The 27,969-nt window shown below is 42.9% G+C and overlaps 1 protein-coding gene across 1 annotated transcript; it reads left to right on the forward strand.

The window, feature by feature from the left end:
- Nucleotides 1-532: 532 nt before the first annotated feature.
- LOC309496360 (peroxisomal succinyl-coenzyme A thioesterase-like) lies at nucleotides 533-27,969 on the forward strand. The gene is made up of 13 exons (XM_082166354.1): nucleotides 533-763; nucleotides 1,463-1,665; nucleotides 6,452-6,551; nucleotides 6,674-6,864; nucleotides 7,016-7,179; nucleotides 12,951-13,211; nucleotides 13,575-13,718; nucleotides 23,032-23,151; nucleotides 23,391-23,473; nucleotides 25,495-25,588; nucleotides 25,697-25,777; nucleotides 27,459-27,600; nucleotides 27,722-27,969. Exons 1-13 carry the CDS (start codon nucleotides 660-662, stop codon nucleotides 27,823-27,825), a joined length of 1,791 nt encoding a protein of 596 aa, XP_082022480.1. The 5' UTR covers nucleotides 533-659; the 3' UTR covers nucleotides 27,826-27,969.

Here is a 27,969-nt window from a genome sequence, read left to right on the forward strand (position 1 = left end):
AGAAGGCTAGACAGGTCATGAGTTATCCTGACCATGTTCTTGGTCAGGAATTCTGTCTAATGCCCTCAGGACGACGCTACCAGCGTTCATGCCAGTTAAGATATATGCCAGTCCCACACTGAGTATCTCCCCTACAGACTATTCATGCCAATCACCCATTGGAAAAATGGCAGCTGATATTACTGAAGATCCTGTGACACCATCAGGAAATATATATGTCCTCGTTCTCCGAAACTATTTCACAAAGTATGTAAAATTGTACCCTATGAAAGATCAGAGAGCTGTAACGGAACAGTATGTCACAGAGTATGTGACATGTCTACTCATGCTAGCTAGTCACTCTAGTCCAGTGGTTTTCAATCCTGTTCTTTTGGACCCACTTGGGTACCTGAGCCAAGAAAGGAGTGGTGAGTAAGAAGGTCAGTTTACCATGATTATTGCCAGTTTCTCATTCCAGTAATTGGCTTGGAGCGACAGGATAAAAGCAACTGGGGAAGGTGCGAGAGAACTTGGTGAACTCGTGTCTGTGTGCGTCTCTGTGGAGAACAAAGCCAAAGGAACTGTTAAATTGAAGGGTCAGTGTTTGTTTTGTTGAGAGAACTGTCGGAAAAAAGTACACCTCTGTCTTCTCCTTGCCCTGAAGAACTGTCACAACAATTATGAGGAGTTTCACTGCAGCATTTTTTAATTCTAAACTTCTGTATATGGCACGTGTGACAGCATTAACACAAATAAACTGTGTGAGCAACCTGATATCCTTAAGGTAAGTCATTTGATTTGTATAAATTCACTGTTGAACACATTTCATCTTAGAGTTAAACCCACTGAATACTATCATACAACTTTAACTCATATAATTTTTTCATAGGGTTTTTACCTATGGTATAGGCCATGGCTACCATTTAACATCACATTTTTGCACATATAATTGTATATGACAGTTTCTAAATAGACACTCTAACACAATGATCAGAGTCTGAATCTAAAACACCTATGATGAGAGTATATGGCACCATTTACCTCCAATTGATCCGAATGGCATCCACATTGTTTTGTGATCAGATTACTCCCAAAACACATTTGGAGGTGGCATGTGACCAAATTGCCATTAATAGATTGAACCATAATCATGCAGAAGATAAATTACATAAAGTGGAGATGTGGGAATTATCTCTTGATCTTCAGCAAACAAGTAATACGCTTAACCCATTTGGAAACTAAATAAGGTTGGATTTATTAGATATTGTCAGCTTGACACCTAAACCTGAGATAAAGAATTCAAATCCTTTTGGAATAGTATTCTCCGGCTATCATCCATATTCCTTATAAACACAAGCTAAATTAAGGTAAACCAGAAGGAACTTTCAGATTGGTGGTATTTTCAGATGTTTCTTTGGGTGGAAGTGAAAAAAAGTTTATAGTAACCATGACTGTTTCAATCTCTCCTGTAATCTCTGTATAGAACTGTGAGCACTCAGAGGAGGACATGTCCACTACTCTCTGTCCATCCCAGTCGAGGGCTGGTGGATGAGAAGTTTCGGATTGTTGTAACAAATTTACCACCAAGTCAAAAGGTGACACTACACTCTCTACTTCAAACAGAGGATAAGGACTTCTGGGAGGCGTTTGGACACTACATCAGTGATGAACACGGAACAGTTACAGGTGCATGGTAGTCTAAATGCATGACTTACAAAAGTTACAATGATAACCACAGTTTCACTGGAATACTATGATTACGACAGTTATTGTTACTGTTAGAATGAAAAGGTGTAGATGACACACAGCTCAAATCTCTATTACTTTGAGTTACTGAAACCTCTCATGACACGTGTACAGAGCAGAGCATCTCTCACACTGGCTGTTTCTCAATTCCAAGAACGCAAATAACAAACTTGCGTTCTCGTGGAGACCAGTCCTGACAGGCGACCTTGAAATAACAAACTCGGAAGGATGCTGGGACACAAAATGCATCCTTGTGAGAATTGAGATGTGATGCTATCTTGTTGCTCAACTGACCTTCCCAGCATATTATAAGTAGAGACTAATGCACAATTAATACAACATAACACAAACAAATGTCAAAACCTATTAAAACTTCTTTCATATTATTATAGACATTTTTCCTATTTAGCACCAAAACTTTGGAACAGTCTTCCTAACATTGTCCGGGAAGCAGACACACTCTGTCAATTCAAAGCCAGACTGAAAACACATCTCTTTGACCTAGCATACACAAAACACATTATAGACTTTTATAATTCAATGTTAGGCTGCATAGATTAGGTCAGCCGGAACCGGGAACACTTCCCATAAATCCTAATGTACTCGTTACATCATAAGAAGAATGGCGTCTACGCTAATATTAGTCTCTCTGTTTATCCCGAGGTTTACCGCAGTCCGCCGGATCCAGGCTGTATCCAGATCTGATGAAGGACCTGCGCCTGGACGCAACGACAGCGCAGTCCTGAAATGTCAACAAGGCTCTTCCCTGTGAAGGCCTCCCTCCCCTCCCTTTACCTATCTACAGATCAAGCGTTGCCGGGATAATTCCGGTTCGCGTGGCAACGTGGAAGCGATACAAATTCTATATTATTAATTTTAAGCCAGACAAGTAGTATGTTGAGGGTTGATTTGTAGGGAAGAACTACACCCCTGTGCACATATATTCAAATGCACATACCTATAGACTGAACTAATAATACGCATGTGCACGCCATCAGCGTTCTCACTGGTTCGCGTTTTTGAAGTTTGCGCAAAGAACTTAAGAGTTTTCTGTTTAAATGAATAACTAATGATCGTTGCAACGGAAGTGAATCAATCAAACTAACTTTAGCTGGACAATAACTTTATTCTAGAGCTGCAATAAAGCCAAAACACTTTACTTTAATTTCCTATTATCAATGTAAAGCTGCTTTGGAACAATCTACATTGTTAAAAGCGTTATATAAATGAAGATGACTTGACTTGACTTGACATTATTTTAATATAATTTTATATCTTTTTATTTTACCGCGTGTATTTATGAAAATGAGTAGCCGGTGTTACCTATGCTTTGTATGTCGAGATTATTTTTAATATGCCAATAAAAATACTGCAGGCTTTCTTCAGGTTACCACTTTAAGCTAAACAAATGGACAAATGTTTACTTTCACAAGCTGTCATGTATTTGCGATTCTCGCGATCTCTGCACGTACACAGTTCGATTAGATTTACACTGCTCACTTGCGTGTCTTCAGGAGGACATATCGCCAAATCAGCCTCCGCCAGACGTGACAGTCTTTTTATTCAGCCAGATTAACTGTGTTTGCATCCTGAGCTGCCTCTTCTTATTTTTTCACCTGCTCCCCTTTTCCACGGCGGCCGTCCACAGATTTCTCTCAGTTTTTTCGGGGTATGTCGCTTTCTAAATCTGCCGCTTCTTCGGCCATGCGTGGTGCACTGATCGCCGGGAAAGACCTTCACCCGTTCTGCATGGTCTGCTTGGGCTTCAAGGATGCAGAAGAGGTTTTGGAGAACCCTGAAAAATGCAGCCATTGCCTTATGCTACCGAAGAAACTCCTGTTGCTGCGACACAATGCGTCGAGTTCGGCCTTTCTGACTCGGATGGAGGACACGGTGATGATGATGCGATACCGGGGGCTTCCCTGGGCACATCGTCCCTCAACTGGACTGACCAGCCCAATCCTGCATTCCCGCAACCACCGACCAGGAAAGGGACATTTACGATGGGAAGCTGCTGGGACCCTCTCTCAGCCTGAGGAAACAACTCTCTTCCCCGTCCTCCCAGCATGCGCAAATCACATGAGGAACAACTGGAGCGACCCACTCGATTTAAAACACGGTCTCGCGGGCCTCGAGGTAAAGGACATGGCGGCTCTCGGCATGGGTGGTCCCCCGCCATCGAGCCTTCTATCGCCGGGCACCATAACCCTTCCCAGGGCGGGCTGCTCACTCCCCCAAAGCCAGCTTTGCACAACAAGATGGACCGCTTTTCTGCTTCAGTGCACCAGGCCGCTTACAAGTCCTCGGCCAAGCTCCAGTGACCAAGGAGCTTGGTCAACCACGATCACCAGCATGCCCAGTTCTGATGGTTGCTAGCCCCAAGCTTTATGTACCTTCCCGTCCTGTAGTTCCTGCACCAGAGCCAGTTTACAACATGGCCGCAACACCGAATCCTCAGACAAGATGCCCGCTACGCCTGTGTCTTCAGACAAGATGGCTACTACGCTGGTGTCTTCAAACAAGATGGCCACCATGTCAGAGCCTCTTCCCATCGTGGCTGCCACTCAAGAGCCTCTTCACGACATGGCCGGCAAACCAGAGCCTCAACTTTCACAGACATTTTGCCAGAATCTCCAGCCATCATGAACGTCACATCTGTGTGACCTGTTGTCATGAGCACTGCACATGAAGACATTAAGGCTTTCCCTAGGCACTTGAGACTGGCTTCAAGTATGGAAGGACACACCGCAGACATCGGTGTAAGCAGCTGGCATCTCAGCAGTAATGTCAAACCTGGGGGTCTCTGAGGAGGTCCCACTGTCTACTATACTCCCTTTTACAGCGATGGCTATTTGGTGTGTTTGGGCCGTGCACTGTGCTTCAGTTGAAGAGTCTATTCCAGAGCCTGATCCAGCCCATGAGTTCGCTTCAGAGTCCACCTCAGTCTATAAGTCCATTCCAGAGTCTTTGTTTTAATGTTAATCAAACAACAAAGGACAAAGAAAAAAATCACGGTAATACTTTACAATAAGGTTCATTAGTTAACATTAGTTAATTTATTAACTAACATGAACTAACTATGAGCAATACATTTGTTGTTTTTTCATGTTAGTTCATGGTGCATTAACTTATGTTAACAAATACAATCTTTGATTTTAATTACGTATGAATAAATGTTGAAATGAATATTAACTAAGATTAACAAATGCTAAAGAATTATTGTTCATTCTTAGTTCATGTTTACAAAGGTAACTAATGAACCTTATTGTAAAGTGTTACCAAAATCACTTACTGCTCTTGACTGAATAACTTGTGTAACTTTAATAAGGATTAATCAATATTTAATTTATACAGTGATTGGGCATGGCCAGTGGCCTACCAAACCATCCACAATGTTTGCGTCTGCATTAAAGCATAATACCCTGATGTAGTGAAACAAGCTACAACATGTGAAACAAAAACCCATCGATATTCACTTAGCCTACCTGCTCACCCAGCTCATGTCCATGCAAAAACAAACAAGGAAGAGCTATTGGACAGCACGCTTCAATGCATAAGACCGGACCACATCTCGAGGCCTCCTTTCGGGTGCCTTCTTAAAAACCCTCTAATTACCTGACTCTTACTGATAACCACTTAACCAGCTACATTCATATAGCGCAGGAATTGAAGATTCGATTGGCACATTAATTAACTCAAAAACTTAAAAATACAACTATGACAAAAAGGTTGCTGACCCCTACGTCAGACTGTAGCTTATGTACAGTTATATAAATAAGCTATCATTTTATTTTTTCTGTTTAACTTGTATTAGACGGCAGATCCAAATGAGAGAATACTTGATAATATTTTTTAAAATGAGAGAAATCACTGCCTAATCTGAATTTATTCAGAATGCAGTTCCACTTTTTTGTTTGCAGAACAAAATGAATAGCCTAAAAACCTTTATCTTGCCTTTATGTTAACTTATGATGAAATCATATAAAATAAACATTAAAAAAAGATGCGTAATCAAGAAAAACTATTTTGCAAAAATAAATAAGGATGCAAGGTGTTTGACAGGAAATGCATCTCTGAAGTCGCCGGCATCAATTGCAAATATTGAACGCGTTTAGAAAAATCTTTGAGGACGACTGGCAACGACTGGTTCTTAAATTAAAATTATAATCTTAAAACACTGCACACTACACAAATTTAAAGACAGACGGTAAACACCAACTAGACATAACTGGAACAGACCTGCTCTGTTTGGGCATGATCAGTCATCATGACCAAATTGCATTCATAATCGGCCTGACAGTCATGTAGTTTGTTCCCGGCTTAAGGTGTTTGAGTCATGTTTCAAACTACATAATTTAAGTAACCTTCACCATCAGCATCAACCAGGTTGATCAGGTTGACAACCAACCCACTAATTGGACCAGCCAATGGTCATAAATGACTAACAGCTGAAGTAGCTAGAATCTTAGCATGGAAAGCTGGTTTTAGCTGGATCTTCCAGCAGTTTTCCAAACTGTGAAATAAATTAATTCAACTTACTGTACCTTCACAGCAACAATTTCCATATATTTGTATAGTGCATTAAACATGATTCAGCATGGAAGTCCAACTCTTTGGGCTGTCAGATATTTCTACAGATATAGAATTCTACAGTATATTTCTTGAGCGAACAATGATCAAGACATTAAGTACATGATGTGGATATGCCCTATTATATATACCTTAGGGACCCAAGATGAAAGTTTGGGAGGCACTTATGAAGGAACAGAGCCAATGGGGTTGCTGTGGAGCATGAGACCCGTACCAGGAAGTCAACAAGGACTTAGGTAGATTAGACTAGAACAATATGATAGTGTGTGCTTATGACCAAGTTTAAAATCAGGTTTCCTTTTTATTTGAGGGGTTTGACACTCTCTTTTGTTACCTAACTACATACTCTTTACTCCAGAATACGCAAGAGGGATGTTCTTACACCGATGGTAGTTCACATTTCAGTATACAGTGGGCATCTATCTCAAGGCTTCAGCCAGAAAACACCCCTGGCAACGAGTGTCATAGAGCGCTGGCATGTAGCACCAGGTGTGAAAAGGATAAACATCAGGGAGGAAGAAGTACAAGGAACACTATTCCTACCTCCAGGTACACACACACAAATTAAATAACAGATTTCTAATCATAACTATTTAAGTTAAATTTGGCATTGGTTCGTATTCTCTGGTATTTCCAGGGGTTAATACAGACCTTTTGTTAAAGAAGTCAAGTGTAAAAATTACTTGCTGTGTGTTTCCAGGCCCTGGGCCGTACCCAGGAGTGCTGGACTTGTGGGGAGCAGGTGGTGGTTTGGTCGAATACCGCTCTGCCCTGCTTGCATCTCATGGCTTTGCATCCATGGCACTTGATTACTTCGCTCCAAAAGGATTGAGATTGCAAGATGTTGATATTTCTTACTTTGAGGTAATTTAGAACTTTTGACAGTCTCCTAATGTGGATCAACCTTGGCATTACATTTGATGTGATCTGGCATTATAAGTTGCCTGTTTTTCCAGAGGGAGAAGCTCAAAGAAATTATTGGCCATCAAAGCAAATGTGATAATATTAGGTACTCATTGATTAGACACAACATTGTACACAAAAGGTTAAGTCAATAACATTGATTATATCATTACAATGGCACCTGTCAAGGGGTGGGATTTATTAGGCAGCAAGTGAATGGTCAGCCCTGCTGAAGAAAAAGTTGTTTTGGACACTTCTTTAGATGGTCAGGCTGGGAGACCAGCTTAAACCAGCTGAGAGCAGCCAACCAGCTTAGGCTAGTTTTAGCTGTTTTTTCAACAGGGAATTCTTGAATTTCATGTGTTGGAAGCAGGAAAAATGAGCAAGTGAGAAGATCTGAGTGATTTTTACAAGGGCCAAATAGTGATGACTAGACAAATAGTGACTTCGTTTGTCAAGACGATGGCTGTTGCTAATATGCCTTTCCAAAGTTTTTTTTCTTGCCTTGCCCCAGTGAGGCTGCTATGCCATAAAATTACCTACAAAAATGTAATTTAAATAAAATAATCAAAAATCTGGCTAAATCTATTTAAAATTCCCGCCAAGTTACCGCCCCCATACAAGCAGTGCAGCACACAGTAAAACAAAGAACAAGGAGAAAACCGTCACATGCACCTCTTATTTCTGCTCAGGTGGGGAAGAGGAAGTCATGCTTTTGCTCTGTATAAAGTGTAAAAAGATTGGACATTACGCTAAACTGTGCCAATCAGCGCAATCAAACATGCGCGAGGTACTGTACACAGAATATTCAGCTCGTACACCCAGCATTACAAGCACAGTGACTATATCTACTTCTGACTCACAGACTTCTGTGGTGGATTTAGTGGTTGACATTGGGTCTTTCGTATCTATTCTGCCCTACAGTACTTATGCATGCCATTTCAGAAACATTATACTGACACGACCCACAGCCAGGCATGTGACGTATTCAAAAGCCCAAATTCCGGTGGTTGGGTAGCCTGGTTAAAACCAGACCATTCTCAGTAGTATCTGAGTTATGGTCTGGCAAAGCTTCATTAATAACTCATTACCAAAGGGGCGTCACCAACGGACGTCGCTCAAATGCCTCTGGGCGCAATTGGATAGACCTAAAACCAATCAGAGCGATCGTCATCGTGTAAAGCCATATGCTGCGTCCCAATTCGCCTAAGTTACACTACGCCATAAAAGTATGTACTCTTTTTGTGAAGAAAAGGTATTTACTTTTGAATGTGTAGAAAAAAGTAGGCAAGCTTTGGGACATACTACTTCGTCATCTTTATCGGACGGATCTGTCGCGTGCATCCTGTCACTTAAACTGCCCTGTCAATCAGCTTGTCACAGTTAAAATCCTCTATTAAATCTAATTTAATTTCCTACCGTTTCGGAGAGAAATGTAGTAGCACGTTCATCTGCCAGTGTGTCTTTCATGGAGACTGTCCTCATGTGTTTGCAATTTGAATATAATAATGCATTTAAAAGTTGGTGCGCTTCACCAACGGACGTTGCTCAAATGCCTCTGGGCGCAATTGGATAGACCTAAAACCAATCAGAGCGATCTTCATCGTGTAAAGCCCGCCTCAACGTTTCTGATTGGTGCCTCGATTTGGACGGATTAGAAATTGGCTTGAATGGGCTCTTTGCCGGAGTACTTGCAGAGCAAATCTAAATTTGCCGGAAGTTTGTCTGGGTTTTCCCAGACTAGTGGTTGGGTGTTTGTCAGCGAAACTTTTCTTAAATGACTGCTCAGATTCTGCTATGTTCCATGTTGTGGACAAAGGGACACCACTCATGAGGATTGAAAACAATCAAGTCCTGCCTCCTAATGCTTTACCTGTGCCTGCCTCTCCTGTGCCAGTCTTTCAGTACATTATTGGTGAGACAACTGATTTTGGATGTGCTAGAAACTTTATACACCGCGTAAAGCTGGATGAAACTATCACACCTGTGTGTCAAAAACATTGCTGTCTGACACTCTCTTTTCATTGTGCTGTGTCAGAGAAATTAAATTGCTTGCAATGCAGCTGGGGTGGTAAAACGCATCAACGCCTCTGCATGGGTGTCACCAATTGATCTTACGCAGAAAAAGCAGGGTAAAATTAGGATGTTCGATAAAGTGATCGTGGTCTCTTTTTCATTGCCACACATGGAAGAAATACTCACTACTCTAAGGCCCCGTTCACACCGCAAGTCTTAATGCTCAATTCTGATTTTTTGCTCAGATCCGATTTTTTGATTGGCTGTTCACATTACCTTTTAAAATGTGACCTATATCTGATTGCAGTGTGAACTGTTTGAGGTTTCAAACTAACCCGCATGCGCAAAAGAACAATAACAATGACATCAGACGCAGCACGCGGTTGCACTAAAGTTCGGGAGGTTATGGAGGAAGTAAGCATATTCACATTTATTTAAACATGTTTGTGTAATGGAAGCCGTAACATTAATGAGCAGATGCTGAGGAGGAGAAGAACGAAGAGAAAGAGAGCAAAATTGGCTATTTTTGTCTTTTGCAGGTTTATGGCTGCAAATTCGCTACAGAGGTCTGTGTGGATGCGTAGTTTGACACTGCAGCCACGTTATCCTGTGTCCCCGTTCTTCCATTTCGTGTGAATTTTTTTTTTAAACGGAGCGGTTACGGTAGGATCCTTCTAGTTTAGCTTGAATTGAAGTATCTCCCTATATAGGCTACTAATTAGGTCTAACACCTCACTCTCAAATTTTTAATGTTAGGCTACTATCTATGTCTGTTGTGTCTAGGGCTTCATCGCCGACGCATAATTGTGACAAATGTTGACGTAGATTGACGTAAAAGTCGCATCAAATCCGCCTTGGTTGTTCACACTGCGGCCGCATTGAAAAAAATCAGATCTGGGTCTGATTTAGTACCACATATGTATGTGGTCTAAATCTGATTAGAAAAAATCTGATCTGGGCTAGATTTGAGTGTTCACACTACCTCTGAAGAAGTCTAACCTGGTCACTTGACCCCAAAACAATCAGATTTGGGCCACTTTTGCCTGCAGTGTGAACGGGGCCTAAAAGGTTCTACTGTTTTCACTACCATCGACCTGACTAATGCTTACTACCAAGTGCCGCTGCATGAGGACAGTCATGACCTTGCGGCCTTTTCTACTCACGACGGACTGTTCCATATTGTTGTTCCTTACGGATTGGCTTCGGTGCCTGCAGCATTTCGGAAGATGATGACAATCATCCTGGCTGGCTTGTCAGGGGTTGAAAATTACCTGGACGACATTATCATCCATGGAAATGACATGTCTATGCATGACAAAGCACTTTTTAAGTCATCTGATGCTGATCTACTTTGCGCTCCTTACTTGGACTTTTATTCCTGATTTTGCCACTGTTGTAGCTCCAGTGCATGCATGCCTACAAGATACAAATGGATTCAGCTGGTCAAAAGAAACTGAACAAAGTTTGACCAGAGTAAAGTGATTGCTAGCAAACAGCCCTGCTTTGGCATTATTTGACCCCACAATTGTCTCCACAGATGCTTACTGTACGACTATGGTGTGGGAGCCATACATTCTCAGGTCAGATTTGCTGATTTGCTGCCATATACTATAAACAGTGCCTGGAACTGTTAAGTACATTTTTGTCTTCCGAGGCTCACGGCCAATATTTATTGGTGCTGGTCTCCATAGCGCATTAAGGACATCAGGCGAGGTGAGAACCAAGCAATGCCTTCGTGATCTCTATTGGTGGCCAGAGATGGATGCTCAGGTTAATGCTGCTGTTCATTCCTGCCACATGTGTCAGCTCAATGACAAAACTGTCAAGTCACACCCTGCTCCTCTCCAGCCAGTGCTGCTGGCTGTAGATATGAGGAGCTCTTTTCCAAAACGGGATAAATCCATTTCAGTAATTTTCAGGAAAATTACATGTTTTACCTAGACCCACACATCTTGTGAATATTCAATTTATCCTGTTAAAATGTTTTTTTTGGCTCAGTCTGAACATGTTGAACAATGATTATTAAATCAAACAACAATATTGTTGATGATAAATTCAAAGTTAATTTTTTTTTATGCAATAAATCCATACATTTTTGGGAAAAAATGATGGTTTGTCTTTTAAAAAAAAACAAAAAAAACAAGAGAACATGCAACATATAATCAGGTACTCATAGTATAAATGAATATAAATTAAATAAGTGCAAATGCATGAAATAAATAAAAGCCAAATCAAATAAACAGTAAAATAAAATAAATAGTAAAAATAAAATAAATATTTCCAGTGACACGTTCTAATATTCTCCACCACATAAAACAAATAATTTCAAAATAACACATACAAATACCAGTCCTTAAATACAAAAATGTTAAAAATACATTCAAATCATTTAGTAACACATTTAGGCTAATAGTCATTCGAACTTGAAAAAAGTAATAGTAATGATAACAATATTCAATAAGTTATTAAGTAATACATTTAGAGTCATTTTTAGTAAAGTGTCAAACCTGTAACAAGTAGGACCAATATGTCCACTACATATGCATGAAAAAAAAACGAATTATTAAAAATATTCAATAATGATAACGATATTCAATAGGCAAGTCAGTCAGTAATAAATTAAAATAAATACAAACATTGGCATTAAAGTGTCGAACCCCATTGTCTGCTTTACATAAAACAAATCACATAGTGTGTGTGTATGTCCTTTGAGTATGTGAGAGGAGAGAGCCAGTGAGTGTGCGTGTGTGTACGAAAGAGAGAGAGAGAGAGAGAGAGAGAGAGAGAGAGAGAGAGAGAGAGAGAGAGAGAGTGAGTGAGTGAGTGAGAGTGTGAGAGTGTGTGTGTGTGAGAGAGAGAGAGAGAGAGAGAGAGAGAGAGAGAGAGAGAGAGAGAGAGAGAGAGAGAGAGAGAGAGAGAGAGAGAGTCTTTTTTGGGGTGTAATGTGTCAAGCCTATAACAAGTAGGACCAATTTGTCCAACAAATATGCATGAAAAACATTCAATATTCAATAATGCATTCAATAGTGCAATACATTCAGTAAGGCATACAGTAAAGTGTCGAACCTGTAAAACAGTTGTCTGCTATACATCTAAAAAAAAATAAAAATCACATAGTGTCTGTGTGTGAGATGTGCTTTGAGTGTGTGAGAGGACAGAGAGAGAGAGAGTGTGTGTGTGTGTGTGTGTGTGTGTGTGTGTGTGTGTGTGTGTGTGTATCACTCGTCATCACTCAGGCCTGCATTGTCAGTCACCTGATACAGTGCATCATCATAAAAAGCAAGCATCAGACACACCTTTTGCTCCTAATAGTGCTAGCACATCTCTCTTTTTTGCGGCCTTAACAGAGTTTTGCTTGGAAGTACTTCAGGTTTCAGGTCAGCCCACCGCTTGCCCCGCTTTAACACACTATGGAAACAATACTCCCCATTGTAAGTCGTCTTTACACCCACCTTGTTGGTACTCAAGTCAAGCATTCGTGCTTCACTGATTTTAAAGCTCCTCTGAGCCTTAACACAGTCTTTTGAGGCTGACCTGTAATCAAACGCCTCCCAGTCTGTGCCATAAACATGAACGTTGCCAAATTGCTGCAGGATGGCGTGGCATTCCTGTGGTAGCAGAATTGTGTCCATTTTCCTGATCTTCTGCTCAATTCTGCCAAAGTCTGCAGGGAGATAACTGTGGCCCCGTACTGGCAAGGTGTGCTCTATGCCAAGGTTGGGGAAAAGCTGCCGAAGTTCCATCAGCATGGACACCATGCTCATGTTCTTGTTCTGCCCAAAACAAGAGTCGCTGAACAGCCGAAGCCCCCTGGATCTGCTGACTTTGTCCTGAAGTTGAACCTTGAGGCAGTCATTCAGCGCAGAAGCAATCATATTGCTGTCTTTGCTACCCTCATTCTCCTGCCACACATACAGATGGACATCATCTTTTTCCTGGTAACTGTTCTCCCCATGGTGCACGACCACACCAAACAGGTACAGATACATCTGGCGTGAGTAATAGGCCTGTCCTATCGCGGTTTTTGGAAGCAACAGGTTTTGCATTATATCAAAACAGAGGGTCAGATGACCTTCAGCAACCCTGCCTAACATGTCATAAAAAACGCGCGCTCTGCGACGATGCAAGATGAATGATGCCGATTCCATCCTCTTCTCTGTGTTAGTAAGGTTTGGGTCTGTAATCCTGATCTTGTACTTGGCACAATCAGCGCATGCATCTGTAGCTGGGTGACCGAAGCCAAGATTGAATTCCTTGGAAAACACAGAGTAATAGAGGGAATAGCTGGTTTGAGCATGGCTCTGAGCCTCAAAGAGCTCATGCATCTTGTGCACATTCAGGTCACTGGGGAGATACTTGCGGCCTGGTGCTCCTCTCCGGCCATAATGGCTGGCCCTGCAGGTAAAAGACTGAATGTGCTCAACAATGAATTGCCTTCTCCTTGCATGCTCCTCACTGTGTCGTGCACCACCTCTTCTCTCTGGGTGAGCCTCAGCAGTCTCAGCGTAATATTGAGCCACCCGGGACACACGGCCTTTGCTGATGCCTGTGAAAGTAAATTATTTAAATTGTCATATACATTGGAGCCAGTATGAAATAAACAGAATTACACACTACTAACTTGCTATTACTCCCTCCCCCTTTCAGTTTTCTCCTTAGCAGGGGTTAGGAACTGCTTTTGCTTAAAGGGATAGTTCACCCAAAAATGAAAATTCTGTCATAATTTACTCACCCTCAAGTTGTTTCAAACCTGTATGAATTTCTTTTTTCTGCTGAACACAAAAGAAGATATTTTGAAAAATGTCTGTAACCAAACAGTTGATGGACCCCATTGACTTCCATAGTATTTATTTTTTCCTACTATGGAAGTCAATGGGGTCCATCAACTGTTTGGTTACAGACATTTTTCAAAATATTTTCTTTTGTGTTCAGCAGAAAAAAGAAATTCATACAGGTTTGAAACAACTTGAGGGTGAGTAAATTATGACAGAATTTTCATTTTGGGGTGAACTATCCCTTTAACATATCACCTTTCACACACACAGCTCTCGCTCTCGCTCTCACTCTCGCTCTCTCTCTCTCTAGTAAGCTTTATTGGCATGAAAAAAAACAAAAACATTTTGTATTGCCAAAGCATCAAAACCTCATAGAAAATGTGTGTGTGAGCCCTGCTCTATAGCAATGACATACCATGTAACAACAACATAATGTCCAATCATATGTAACAACAATCACATCTTTGCACATATCTCTGCACTGTTTACTGGCCGCATTTTATACTTTTGCACTATCATCACTACACACAATCTACCATAGCACCTTATCATGGTCAGTGTATCAAAGGCCAGTCTATCTATCAGTAGGGTAGTAGAACTATTCAGTACTTTTAATGTCACGTTAGCAGGCTTCTTTACAGGAAAATATCTTTATCGCGAGGGGGAAACCTACAAAACGGTAGTATACTAGTCAATTCTGAAACGAAAGTTGTACTCACCAAACACTTTTATGAAGGGCGCCTTGCAAACGGGCACTTTCTCCGGATGACTGTTGCACAAAAGACTGTACTTAACAGATACGTTCCGGTCTTTTTGTTTGTTAATGTCCTGGACTTTCGGACGCTTCCTTGTCACTTGCGTGATGTCCAGGAGATGAAGTATGGCCTGGTCCTGGTCAACCTTGTTTGGTTCCCTTTCAAGGGAACTCGCGTTGCGTCGAAATGACGCTATGGGAACGCTTTGCGTGATGACGTCTTGAAGCACATGTAAAATCAGTCCAGTGGTGTGGCGGAACGTCAGAGGCGGGTGACGTCACGTACCAGGAAGCTATAAAAGCCGGCCCGAAACAGAAAACGAAAGCTTTCTGAGTCTTCAGTTGCTCTCTGTGTTGAATCTGTCCTTGTTATTTGGTGTTGTCTGTCTATATTATATATATATATTCAGTATGGCGAGCAAGCAGCAGTTTAGAGTGTGTGTCCATCCCTGCCCGCGTTATTTAACGGGAGGTGATACTCACACTCTTTGTGTTGTTTGTTTGGGTGAGGAGCATGCCCAGTCAGCACTCGAGGGTGGTGACTGTGTGCATTGCGAGGCGCTTCCATTGAGTACGCTCCGATCCCGCTTGGCTCGGTTCAATCCCGATCATGTTCCCCAGGGCTTGGGTCCCGCCGCTGCCGAGGCACGGCGTCGATCTCAGACCTGGGGTTCACAAATGGATTTATCAGTGGATGTTGAGACGGGCTCTGCCTAAGAAAAGCACGTTCTCTTAGATGCTCCGGTTTCCACTGTTGGTTTATTTGGTGATGCAGTAAACAGTGCGGTAGCTAAATCTCAGGAAGCTGCTAAACAGGCAGCTGCATTACAAAAACTTCTCCCCCGCCGTTCTTTCATTGAGGCTGCTGAGCGGGAGCAGCCTCACTCCTCTAAAAAGAGCGCTGAACATCGTGCCACTCAAAAACAGAGTGTGTCCTCTCGTGCTCCCCCACAAAAATCTCGGGGACACGGAGGGCGCTCTCAAACCCAGCAGTCTTCGAGGGGTAAAACGGATCTGCGGACCGTTATTACCGCCAAGAAGGCTGCTGGGAAAAAGTCCTGATGTCTGAGGGCTCAGGACAAATGAGGGTAGTCCCCCCGAAGCAGAGCGGTTAACACCTCTTTTCACGGTGCCCGTCTCTCTTCGGTGCCCTCAGGGGACCGTTCTGCCAACCCTGCCACCTCTGGTGTTACAGGGCGCAGCGGTCTCCGGCGAGGACATATCTCAAGGTCCACCCGGAAACGTAGTGGCCTCGGGATGCCCGCCCCCTCTGAGGAGGGTGCTAGAGCAGTCTGTTTGGTCGTTCCCTGCCGGTGCGCCGTTACAGGGCGACGAACCGACTACTCAACAGCAGGAGAAAAATACGGTGCCGTCTCTCTTCGGTGCCCTCAGGGGACCGTTCTGCCAACCCTGCCGCCTCCGGTGTTACAGGGCGCAGCGGTCTCCGGCGAGCACATATCTCAAGGTCCACCCGGAAACGTAGTGGCCTCGGGATGCCCGCCCCCTCTGAGGAGGGTGCTGGAGCAGTCTGTTTGGTCGTTCCCTGCCGGTGCGCCGACTACTCAACAGCAACAAAATCCAGAAACCAGTCTCGAGAGACTGGTACCTCTAGTAGAATCTTTGACAGCGTGGAAGCTACTGTCAAATGTTTCTCGTTGGGTCCTGCAGACCGTGGAAAAAGGGTATTAGATACAATTCTATTAACGCCCACCGCGGTTTATGGGGGTCCTGCCCACAGTGGTGGGCCCCGAGCAGGTTCTGGTTATGGAACAGGAAGTAAACACTCTGTTAGAGAAAGGGGCCATAGAATATGTACCCCCCTCCAACAGGGAAACCGGGTTTTACAGCCGGTACTTCATAGTTCCAAAAAAGGACGGGGGATTGCGTCCCATTTTAGATCTTCGAGTTCTGTACGAGTCAGCCATGCAGCTCAAGTTCAAAATGTTAACCTTGAGACAAATCGTGCCACAGATCAGGTCCGAGGACTGGTTTGTAACGATAGACCTCAAGGACGCATATTTACATCCGTCCGTGTCATTGGAAGTTCCTGAGGTTTGCTTTCGGGGGCAAAGCATACCAATATCGAGTTCTTCCATTCGGCCTGGCTTTATCACCCCGCACTTTCACCAAATGCGTGGATGCAGCTCTGGCGCCTCTGCGCCTCCGGGGTATTCGCATCACGAACTACATCGACGATTGGTTGATTTTAGCTCAGTCGCATTAGATGGCGGTTCAACATCGAGATGTTGTTCTCGCCCATATGAAAGAGTTGGGGTTACGGCTGAACGCCAAGAAGAGTGTGCTTTCTCCATTTTAGAGGACCACTTTTTTAGGCGTGGTTTGGGATTCAGTGTCGATGCAGGCGCGCCTGTCATCGCCACGCTTCGATTCCATCCTGGCAGCTGTGAGAAGTGTAAAGCTAGGCCAGCTACTCACTGTCAAACAGTTCCAGAGACTGTTGGGTCTCATGGCAGCAGCTTCCAACGGGATACCTTTTGGACTGCTGCACATGAGGCCCCTGCAGTGGTGGCTCAGGACCAGAGGGTTTTTCCCCGAGGGGCAACCCATTTCGCACAATCAAGGTCACGCGGTGATGCCTACGTGCCTTGGTTATGTGGAAGAAACCTTGGTTCCTGTCCCAGGGCCCAGTGCTGGGAGCTCCTTGTCGTCGCAAACTGCTAACGACGGATGCTTCCCTCACGGGTTGGGGAGCGATCCTGAGGGTCGCTCATCTCAAGGTCTGTGGGAAGACCATCATCGTTCCTGGCATTCTATAGCCTAGAGATGTTAGCTGTCTTCCGGGCTCTGAGGAGCTTTATCACAGGTCTCAGGGGACACCATGTGTAGTACATACGGACAACACGTCGGTAGTCGCCTATATCAAGGGGGTTTGCGCTGGCATGCCATATCCTCTTGTGGTCCCAGGGGAAGTTGCTGTCACTCAAGGCAGCCTACATCCCCGGGGTCCAGAATATAGGAGCAGACACTCTGTCGAGACAGGGGCCGAGGCCCGGGGAATGGTGGCTCCACCCCCGAGGTGGTGGAGCTGATATGGAAATTATAAGTGGATCTGTTTGCGTCTCGAGAGACGTCTCACTGTCCACTTTGGTTCTCCTTCACGCATCCAGCTCCTCTGGGACTGGATGCTATGGTACAGACGTGGCCGAGGCTAGGTCTGTACGCCTTTCCCCCAGTTGCTCTGCTCCCGGGAGTTCTGGAAAGAGTTCGCAGGGACCGGGTTTGCCTGCTTTTTATAGCCCCGCGCTGGCCGGGCAGAGTATGGTTTCCCGATCTTGTGTCCCTCCTCGACGGGCATCCTCTGGAGCTACCCGTCAGGAGGGACCTTCTGTCCCAAGCAGGGGGCTCAATATTTCACCCCCGCCCAGAACTGTGGAACCTGTGGGCTTGGCCTCTGAGGGGGCCCAGCTCATAGAGTCAGGTCTCTCAACTGAGGTTGTTGAGACCATTCTACAGTCCAAGCTCCCTCCACGAGGAAACTTTATGCCCTGAACTGAAGAGTATTCACCTCTTTGTGTAGTGACCGTCGGTTGGATCCAGTCAACTGCCCAATTGGTACAGTTCTGGAGTTCCTGCAGGACCGGTTCACTGCAGGTCTGACCCCGTCCACTTTAAAGGTTTATGTGGCGGCCGTAGGTGCTTACCACAGTCCTTTGGGTGGAATGTCTGTGGGGAAAGACCCTTTGGTATCTTGTTTCCCTCGTGGCACTTGGAGGTTTCGAAATCGGACCAGGAGGCGAATAATTTGCTTTGCCCTGTTCGGGCGTTAGACGCGTATGTCCACAGAGCTGCCCTGTGGCGTAAAAGTGACTTTTGCTCCCCTAACAAGGGAGGTCCAGTGTCTAAGCAAAGGATGAGCAAGTGGGTGGTTGAGACTATCTCACTGGCTTATGAGGCGGCTGGACAGCCTTCTCCTTTGGCTGTCCGGTCGCTCTCTACTAGGAGTATGGCGGCCTCTAAGGCCCTTATATCAGGAGTATCGTTACAGGACGTCTGTGATGCGGCAGGCTGGTCCTCACCGCACACCTTCGTCAGGTTCTACTCTCTGGATTTAGACTCTACTCCAGGGTCTCATGTTTTGTCTTCTTATGGTGCGTTCACACCGGACGCGAATAGCGCGTCAGGCGCGAGTGATTTCAATGTTAAGTCAATGCAAAGACGCGTTACGCGCGTAAAAAATTCCTGCGGCGCGAATGAGGCGTAGAGCGCGGCGCGGTAGACGCGAATACGCCTCATTCGCGCGTCAAGTTCGCGCGAATAGCGCGAATTGAGCGTCTGGCGCGTTAAGCGCGTTACGCGCGAATGATTTTATTAGTGCTATTTGTGCATTCACGGGTTTGATGCGAATTCGCGTCTGCCGCCCGAGTTGAAAAATCTGAACTTCTGCGTGAATTCGCGCCGCGTTAACCAATCAGGAGCCTGCTTGCTGCTGTCACGTGGTGAAGTGACAGTTTATAATGTTATTTTATGTTTGGCCTCAATAAATTATTTTGTAATATGACTAAAATGCACAACAAAGCAAATCTTTCACATAAAAACTCGATTTCAATATATGAGAGATACTCATTTTGTATTGAATGCTATTTATTCCATATCTATTCTAGATTATATGAAACATTATTATTCTAATGTAAAGACAACAAACACAATTTAGTGTATAAAAACAAAAATCACAGGACAGGTTTCACTTTTGGAGGCTGGCTCCATTTATTATCAAAACAAAAATAAATGACAGATTAGGTGGGTGCGGGCGAGGGTGAACCTCGCGCCGGGCTGTAGAGCGCGGGCTCGACAGGCAGCGACCACTCGAGGCCGAGGCCTTATACGGCCTACGCTGTCCTCGTCAGCGTCCTCACCGTTAGGTCCACCAAACCTAGCTCCTGGAGCAAATTGTGAAACTCCTGAAACCCTCCCGAGGGTCTGGTGGATCCGAGTACAGCGACGATGTCCCCTACGCAGCTGTTTCTGCTCTCCAGAGCATATACGAGCGGTGACTCTCTCGATTAATGCTAACGCTAATGCTCGATAAACATCTAAAAAAGATGGCCGCCAAAACTTTCACCTCTGACGCGCGTAAATTTCGCTTCAAACTTTTGTTTTTACGCGCGTGGGACACGCGAATTAACACAAAGTGGTCAAGCGTCAAACTAGACGCGGTAGACGCGAATTTGACGCGCTATTCGCGTCCGCTGTGAACGCAGCATTAGTGCTGCTCACATGATTACACACAGGACAGACATTTGTAGCTATGGAGGCGTTGGTATAGACGTTCCCATAGCGTCATTTCGACGCAACGCGAGTTCCCTTGAAAGGGAACGCCTCGGTTACGACTGTAACCTCGGTTCCCTGAAGAGGGAACGAGCGTTGCGTCGCCTTGCCATATCTCCTTCATGCCTGTCAGCGCGACTTCAGACTTTACGAAGCTTTCGTTTTCTGTTTCGGGCCGGCTTTTATAGCTTCCTGGTACGTGACGTCACCCGCCTCTGACGTTCCGCCACACCATTGGACTGATTTTACATGTGCTTCAAGACGTCATCACGCAAAGCGTTCCCATAGCGTCTTTCGACGCAACGCTCGTTCCCTCTTCAGGGAACCGAGGTTACAGTCGTAACCGAGGCGTTTTCCATAAAAATAGTTGAAATTTACCATCAGATCGTCCGGCGACAGCCTCTCGGCCTGACAGAAACCTTTGGCGTCAGCTTTGTGTTGACATCTCACTGTTGGTATTAACGCGCCACCCGAGTGACGAACCTTCTTTTTTTGTTGTTTTTTGTGATTTTCTTTGTCCAGTCTGCGTTTTCTACCCCCAGGTGTTAGGTCTCACTGGCTCATCAAGGCCATCAAAAGTGTTACTACAGTTTAAAGCACTCATTTTGAGGAATGAATGAACATAAACAAAGTAACAAACCTCTGTTCAGATCGCCGCCTATTTGGATTGTGTAGAACGCTCACCGAATTCTGATTGATTGAGAGGATATATCGCGTTTAGGCTAAAAATAGGTTCGGCGCTTATCTCGTTTTGTGAAAGAAACTGCATCTTGCAGTACATTTTAAACAAGTGAATATAGCGATTTGTCATGAAACGTTGATGGAGCAGTGAATAGGTTCAGTACACAGCAAAATGACAAACAAATTTTTTTTTTTTAAATGCCGTTTATCCCGTTTTGGAAAAGAGCTCTTCATATATTCGGGCCATTTCACATTGCTGCATCCGACTGCAGGTTTGCAATAACTTTAATTGATTATTACAGCAAATGGCCTGAGATCTCCTTTACTCACACTGTCATAATGGAGTCTGTGGTTTCATTTCTGTCATCAGTCTTCAGCCGCCATAGAAAACCATTGAGTACTGTTACTGATAACGGTGTTCAGTTTACATCTGCTGCTTTTGTTGCTTTTCTGGAAGGAAGGAATATTCTTCATCATCGTTCCTCTCTTTACTTCCCGGCAGCTAATGGTGCTGTAGAGACGTTCAATCGTGTGCTCAAACACAAATAGCCATCCAGCTACATCAGTCATGGAAACCTGCGGTAACTGACTTCTTGTAGGTGTCACACATGCTGCAACTGGTACTTCACCCTTTCAACTCCTCTATGGCAGGCAAATGTGCACAAATCTTTGCCAAATGTTCGCCAAAGCGTTATGCAGCTGCAACACAAAATGAAAAAGTACATTGATGCTAAGCAGAGTGCTTACACTCCTTGTTTCCAGGAGGGGGATAAAGTGAGGGTACGGAACCCCTTGCATGTTCCTAAGGGACACAAAGTTTACTGATCCTCTCGTGGGTGCCAAAAAAATGGGGGTGGGTAGTGTTGGAAAGACACAGAATGCTTCCCATCTCACTGCATTTCCAGGCACACCAACAACTCTGGCTGAGAACACTGCTCACTAGTCACTACACACACACTTATACCACTAGACCCAAACGTTATGTTCAGAAGCCTAGGTGGTTAAATGAATATGTTACTAAAATCTGATGTTCTTAAAAAAGGGTGAATTATATTGCTGACTACTATTTTGTAAATGGAGCCAGAACTGTTGAAGTGTTGTATTCTGATGTAATGTGTGTAAGAAAAGAAGTGAAAGAGTAAACAAGATGGATGCCGTTTGTGCTAGATGTGCAGCACAATGTCAATGGATGCAGCAAGAGCCAGATAGGATAATACAGCAAACGTAGATGAACTCACAGGGCACGATCAGTCACTGCACCGGTCTCGCTGCTTGGTAGAGATAGGAAGCAGCCAGCTTGCAGGGCTGGAACAAACAGGGAACACAACAAACACAAGACAAGGTATCCAGGCACTATCCACAACTTGAACCATGAGCAATAATTAACAGGTAGCACAACACACTCAATGACAACGAACTGGCAAAACGTGAGGGCAAGAGAACACATAAGCCACTTTCACACAGAGATTCCGGAAAATACACGGATAAAGTGACCGGGATTTGACCCGGGTTCGTTTGATTTTGGTTCATTCACACTGCCAGTGATTTTCCGGAATCAGAGAGTGCGTTCACACACAACCTGTAAAAATCCCGTAAAGACACGTGACATCGATGTGAGTTGTAATGTCTCAGCAGCGTCTTAAGTTTGCTTATGAGCTGCGATTTCCACGCTTGTGCATAAACTTGCACATTACGTACCATTTCACAGCTGGCGAACGATCCCGACTTCAGCGTCATCACTACGACACGGCATTATTACGGCTTTTGTTCACACAGCGTGCGTTCCGGGACTGAACACAGCAATGTTATTAGGTCCCCAACCCGGCATCGATGCCGGCATCAATCCCGGGTCATGTTTGCTTTCACACAGAAGGCTTTCTGGCAATTTCCAGGCAATTTGCCGGGATCATCGCGCTGTGTGAAAGGGGCTATATAAAGGGAGCTGAGAATAAGAGGAACAGGTGAGCATATTCAGACAAGAAACAGGTGAACACACTCAGGCAAACGAGGACTCAACAAGGGAGCAGAGAACATAAGGAACAGGTGACAACACAGACAAACGAGGACTCAACTAGACAAGAGGGTGTGGTACAGGGAAACAAGGAGGCAGGAACAGAGGAGCACATGGCCAACACAAACAAAGACAGAGCCTAATGTTCAAGCACAACACAAACATAGAGACATGAAACAAAGACAACACAGACAAAGCTGCCAGGGCAGAACCAAGACAAAACCTAAATTGGGTTATGGGGTGAACAGTTGATTAATCTTTACAGATGTGTGTGTACATATTTCCTATAGAAAGCATACCAGATCCTGAAGAATCATCCAGTTGTACAGACAGATGACCTGGCTGTGCTTGGGCTGTCTTTTGGAAGTATAATCACACTCAGTATTGTGGCCTACTCTGATGTCATCAAGGTTTGCTTGGCCTACACCAGTGGTCTCCAACCTTGCTCCTGGAGAACAACTGTCCTGCAGAACACTGTGATTAGCTGGTTCAGGTGTGTTTGATTGGGGATAAATCTGAACACTGCAGGACAGTAGCTCTGCAGGAGAACGGTTGGTGACCCACACACATGAATCTACATTTTGAATGCAGATATATTTTTCTTGAATTACATTGGTATGTTGATTAGTCTCTATTTATTGTCTTTTAGCCCCAGTGCTCTGTGTGCATTAACGGAAGTCACCTGATTCCTTTTGACAAAAACCTCTTTGAACTCATTGAGGAGATGAAAAAGTGAGACACAGAAAACAGAAAATATGTTATGGTGTTATAAAGTGTTTTGGAATTTTTGTTATTCAGTGTGTGGCCAAAATTTGAGCACTTAATTCACACTTAAAAGTGTAAGAACTTGACAAGTAGTGCATCTCTGTCATTGGCTTTCATAGAACCACAGTTACATGCATAACTGGCATTTTATTGTATGCCTCCTGACTGTCAGTGAGGCTTTTGGATGACCACATACCAGCATAGGAAAGAGTGAAAGATACAGGTCCATCAGGAAAGAAAACTATACTTGGGAGAACTCAGGGCCGGCCCGAGGCCTAAGCGAACTAAGAGGCTGCTTGGGGCCTCCTCGCCACCAGGGGGCCCCCAATCAAGGTTTTTTTTTTTTTTTTTTTACATTAATTACCTTAAACAAGTGACAAATGAATGAATGGATGAATAATTCAAGACAAGAAAATTCTGATTTCATGATCAATATACCTGCCAACAACTGCTGCTGTGTCTGCCAGTGTTTGAGTCATGTGCATAAACTAGACACCTCGCAAGCATAGACAATTCGTGCGCAAAGTCATGGTAATGTTCAAATTTAGGGTTAGATATTTTATTATACATATACAAAAATTTTTTTTTTATAACAATGATTGATGATTGACATTTAAATCAATGATTTATCCTTTAAATTTAATGATATTCAGAACAGAACAAGAATAAAAAAATAACTATAAAAAAGGCCAAAACAAAATAATTTAAAGTGAAAGTGAAAGCAAGCGGCGTTGGGCTCACGTATCCCTCTCATTAGAATCAAAATGTTTCAACATTCGCATTGTATTTGGCTGCTAAACTATTCTTTATTATAGGCTTTGTACTTTACTCACGTTCCAATATCGACTGAAAAAAATCATCCTCTTCACATGTGCAAAAATGTGCTTGGAAACATCACAGTGGTGCAGTGCTTACCGTGAATGGTACAAATTGTACTACTGAATATTTAAACAGCAGTGTAATTTTTATATGTTAGGTTGACTATTTTATTATTATATTTTATTAAGGCTATAATGAACAGGCTGCGATGTCAAGATTGCAATGCTGGAATATGGTGTGTGTGTGTGTGTGTTTGAGGCGTGGGCGCGATCGAACAGTGGAAACATAAAAAGATACTCTGTCATGTTCATACAAGACATCATTCAAACTGCAAAATGTTGCAAAACGTTGGAGGATATTTTGCAAATAATTTATTTAATATGTTTTGTAACAGTTTGTTTTCAGAAGTTTCAAAGAGTTAGTAAAAGAGTAAAGAAAAAGTTAAAACTTTTATAAATTTTGTATTAATACATAACCTCATTGTATTAATTTATAATTTAACACTATAGCGTGACATTTGTGTCAATCGTAAAGCACAGGTGATTCTGCGTGGTGGGAGGCGGCCCCCAAATCAAATTCTGCTTAAGGCCCCCAAAAGGCTCGGGCCGGCACTGGGAGAACTGCAGGAACAAAAACTGTATATGACGCTTAAGAAATTCTGTAGAAACTAGTTAAAGTGGATGGGGATGACCAGGTAGACTCTGCACATATCATTAAGTGGGACCCACACTTAGTGCATGTGTGTGTGTGTGTGTGTGTGTATGTGTGCGTGCATGTGTGCACGTACAGAGTGGTTGGTAAAATTCCGGTCGAGAGTCTCCATTCAAGATAATATGCGTAAATAAATGTAATATGGTTATATAATATGTGTATTTTAACATTTGGCAACCAGAAAGTTTATGTACATTTTGAGCATAGTACCAATGTCTATTTATAAAACTTATTTTTGTAAAACACTTTTTCTTTAAAATAAATGCCATTTTGACCAATTTTTTTTTTTTAGGTTTGACTTAAGTGTTCAGATTTATTATGGGGCCACAGTATGATAATACAATGTGAACTGAAATAATTGTAATAATTTGCTAAATTTTTTAAACAACAGTAATATCGAGTAAATTTGTTCAATGTAAATATTTTACTAATGATAAGCACTACAAAATCTATTCCAGGAATGTAGATAAACTACGTGTGAATGAGGAAAACCAGGTAATTCACAGAGATGTTATCTTAATGACTCCTCCAGACCCACCAGTAAAAGTAGATGTGAGTATACACAGTATGTTGATATTATGGATGTTGATATTTAGTCTGTTTTGCTTATTTTTATTTTCTTGTAATGTCAATTGTGTGTTTTTATTTAAATGCACACAGGTTGGGAGAATAAAGTGTCCACTTCTTTTGGTGACTGCTGGTGATGATCAGGCTTTTCCTGCAGTTGAATCTGCTGAAGATGTGAGTTACATTTCTTATGTATTATATTGTCTGCTGTTAAGATAATAACTTTACTGAACTGTTGTAGTAACCTTTTGAAACTGTTTTCAAATGGCCTAAATTTGGATAACATGCAAAAAAGTTTTTTGAAGGTTAAACAACGGAAATGTTTTTTAACTCCTTCCCCATCATTGGCGGAATTTTCCATCATTTATGACACAACGCTTCCCCGCCATCGACAGAAATTTCCTGCAAACCATGTTTCCACTGTTATACAGTAGGGGGTGTTACTACGCATCTTCTGAAAGAGAACAGAATATCTGGATCAAAACACAGAAGCAGAAACAAGAGATAAAAGCATTGCATATGCACAAGTAAAATAATGCAATCATTAAACATTAAAGGGACATTGTGTAGGATTTTCTCCCATCTAGTGGTGAAATTGTATTTTGCATTCAAACGAATAGTGCTCTCCAGCGCCCCGTTTTTTAAAATGCGTGTTGCATCTACGGTAGCCGTCATGTACCAAAAAGCTGTGACAGATGTCTTCTAATAGCACTTCATCGAGTTTTCCTTCAGGTGAACTGGTTTGTTATTTCAAACAAACTGCAACTTAACACAACGAACAAACAAATGTTACAGATTTGAACAAACAAAACTTACAACCTTGTTTTTAGGGCCTTCTCTACTTTACTCAATAGCTGCTATTAATCAAAGAGCCTGTTTAACTTTTAACTATAAATGTTCTGCTGTCTATATAATAAAGTACACAACATAGCAATGAAAAAAAGCTTGTAATTAAGACCGTAACATTGACTTACCTGTCGAGAAGAAAGCAGGCAACTTAAAAGCTATCCCGACATTAACCCTTGTTTTTTGTAATCTCCGGTCACTTTTCCTTTTACGGCCTATTTTGGATTTTTTCGACGACGAGGACTCCTTATCCTGTGACTCAGCATATATATGGTCCTCCATTATAAATAACCGTACAGTGCAGCCTTTTAAACTTGCCGGGGCAGTGACAAGCGCCTCTCGCTGCTCTGCTCCTCCGTTTCTGCTGGTTTCAGTCACGTCACGTCACGTGACTGGCTGGCTGGCTCTGAACGAAAACACGTTGTGGAAACGCGTTGGCCTAGTACTATTTGTCCCTCTCTGCTATTATAGTTTTTCAAGAACTACATGGAAGCCTCCGTGGACCTACCCGTCCCATGTATATACTGTAAAGATAATAAATTCTTCGTTTATGAGGTTAAGTCAGATCATTGGCAGAGGTATTTGTACACCATTGAGGACATATTTATGAATAAAAATATTGAGTTTAGATAATAAAATACCAAAAAAACTACACATTGTCCCTTTAAACAGCATATAAATCAAAACAGCTTAACGTTTCTGAATGAAATGTCAACCCAGGAAGTGGTATAGGACAGTGCAAGCTTTGGGGATGTGATGTGGACAAATACTTTGACATTAACATGATTTTCTCAGCTTTTTGTTCAAAATATTGCTTATTTAATATTGATAAGAAAAGAATGCATAAAGCTAGAATAAAATGTTTTTTATTGCCTGTTCACCCCCTTTGTACCATTTATGTAATGGAAAATGAAAAATCAAAAATGTAATAACTATTAATTTATTAAAAAGCTTTAATTTAAATTGTCTGACATGATTTGGATCCCTGGTATTTACCTTTTAAACCCAGATTGAGATGATGATGGAGAAAGCAGGAAATCGGCACTTGTTGGAAGTCCTGACGTATCCCGGGTCTGGTCATCTAATTGAACCGCCTTGCTCACCTCACTTTCGTGCAACTAACTTCAACCTACAGTTGACAAAACAGAAAGGTATATCGTATGCATGCATGATCATTTGTTTTGTTTTTTATTGGCTTAATGCCAGTTCTAGTTTTTATTTGTGATATGTGTGTGTGTTTTTCATCTGTTTTACATGGTGTTGTTGCTGCAGTTGTCGTTCTTTGGGGTGGACAGACCCAATCACATGCGTATGCACAAGAGGACGCTTGGAACAAGACTTTAGCATTTCTGCGGGAGCACCTCTACTTCAATTAAACACTGCATTATGGAAAAACATCTAGCTGTGTTATATCAGCTGAGTAACTTAATTTTAAGTTAACCCCTTTACATCTAACAGTTTTAAATCTCTAGGGTGTTTTTAATTGATGACATGATGATATATGTTCTTATGATGGCCAG

Source organism: Leuciscus leuciscus, assembly GCF_965113295.1.
Source record: "Leuciscus leuciscus genome assembly, chromosome: 4".
NCBI lineage: Eukaryota > Metazoa > Chordata > Actinopteri > Cypriniformes > Leuciscidae > Leuciscus > Leuciscus leuciscus.

Bases quoted from the DNA above. Each gene is read 5' to 3' on its own strand.
- LOC309496360 (XM_082166354.1), top strand. From the start codon at position 660: ATGAGGAGTTTCACTGCAGCATTTTTTAATTCTAAACTTCTGTATATG. The intron at 7,180-12,950 runs GTAATTTAGAAC...CTCTATGCCAAG, and splicing joins TTGATATTTCTTACTTTGAG to GTTGGGGAAAAGCTGCCGAA. The intron at 25,778-27,458 runs GTGAGTTACATT...TTTTAAACCCAG, and splicing joins CAGTTGAATCTGCTGAAGAT to ATTGAGATGATGATGGAGAA.